General features: G+C 43.4%; 1 protein-coding gene across 1 annotated transcript; it reads left to right on the top strand.

Annotated features, from left to right (window-relative positions):
• Positions 1-330: 330 nt before the first annotated feature.
• On the top strand, positions 331-1,425 carry LOC103375609 (butyrophilin subfamily 2 member A2-like; the record flags this gene model as incomplete). The annotated part of the gene is made up of 4 exons (XM_008305926.1): positions 331-456; positions 763-1,050; positions 1,135-1,178; positions 1,390-1,425. Coding segments are annotated over 4 exons (494 nt in total), but the record flags the coding sequence as incomplete, so codon positions are not given.
• Positions 1,426-1,482: the final 57 nt, after the last annotated feature.

Genomic DNA, 1,482 nt, shown 5'->3' with positions numbered 1-1,482 from the left:
GGAGTCTATCCCAGCTGACTCAGGGTGAAGNGACAGGTCGCTATCCCAGAGGTTTGTTTGAATTGATATGCTGTGATGAATAAGTCTTATCTTAAGTTGCTGGAACAGTGTAAATTCTTTGCATTGGACATTGTAGGTTTTATTTTTGCACAAATGCAAATTGTTTGGCAGATTGTCACATTTTTCGATCGCACAGTTTTGGGTTGCAGATTGTTGGATGGTTTGTAATTCTACATTAATTTGCTTTTTTTAAATCACCAGATGTATTTAACCAAATAGCTGAAAGCTGAAAGAAGGAGAATTCTCAAACTGTCTGTTTTCTCTTTATAGGACAGATTCAGGTGGTTTGTTCAGATCGACCAATCATCACCCTCGTTGGTGATGATGTCATTCTACCATGTCGCCTCGATCCAGCCACCAGTGCTGATTCCATGACGGTGAATTGGACCAGACCTGGTTTGGACCCAAAGTACATCCACGTTCACCAAGATGGACGACTGCTGTATGAGAGTCAAAATCCATCCTATCATTTCCGCACAAGAGTTTTTGTGGAAGAGCTGCCACATGGAAACGTCTCCCTCAAAATATTTACTGTGAAACGGTCTGATGAAGGGAGTCTTTATTCCCTCCATACGTCAGGAAGCCTTCGTTCAGCTCATTGTTGGTGAGTCCGTCTCCGGGTTTTAGGGAGCTTTAGAGTCAAACAGGAAGATCACTGTTCAAAATTAAACTCTAAAAATCTAGACTGTGTCTCATAATCAGGTGCTGCCTCCTCACCTGTCGTTAACCGGGCAGAAATCAACAGCTCCTCCTGCACAGTGGTGCTGCAGTGTGAGTCTGCAGGCTGGTATCCAGAGCCTGAGCTGTTGTGGCTGGACGGTGAGGGAAAGCTCCTCTCTGCTGGACCTCCAGAGACAGTCAGAGGTCCTGATGACCTCTATACTGTCAGCAGCAGAGTGACTGTGGAGAAGAGACACAGCAACACCTTCACCTGCAGAGTCCAGCAGAACAACATCAACCAGAGCAGAGAGACAAGGATTGATGTTCCAGGTTGGCTTCCAAACCAACTCTATTTTGCATTACATGTTGAGTTTCATTTTTAACAGGACTGTTCTCTGTGTTTGATCACTTCAGATGATTTCTTTCCCACATCATCACATCCGGATCTTTCCCCCATTGTATGTTTGGCTCTCTGCACTGTGTCGGTTTTTGCAGGTTTCTTCATTGGGCGGAAATTTAAGTGTAAGTTAGTTTCTTTATGCTATTGTGTGACATTTCCAAAGGGCTTGTTGCTGATGGCAAACTGTGAAAATATGATGATAAATGTCTTTCGTGTCGTGAAACAACTGCATTTATCTTGTTTAATTTCATACCTTTTGTCTACTGCAGCCATGGAACTGCAAAATCAAGGCATGGAGACTGTAGGAATCCAAACCAGAGAATCTGAAAGGACAAATCAAACATACTGAGAGAAGCACAGAT

The sequence above is a fragment of the Stegastes partitus genome, unplaced genomic scaffold (assembly GCF_000690725.1).
Source record: "Stegastes partitus isolate 25-593 unplaced genomic scaffold, Stegastes_partitus-1.0.2 Scaffold2702, whole genome shotgun sequence".
NCBI lineage: Eukaryota > Metazoa > Chordata > Actinopteri > Pomacentridae > Stegastes > Stegastes partitus.
Note: the sequence above shows the minus strand (reverse complement) of the source record. Positions and strands in the feature narration are given on the sequence as shown.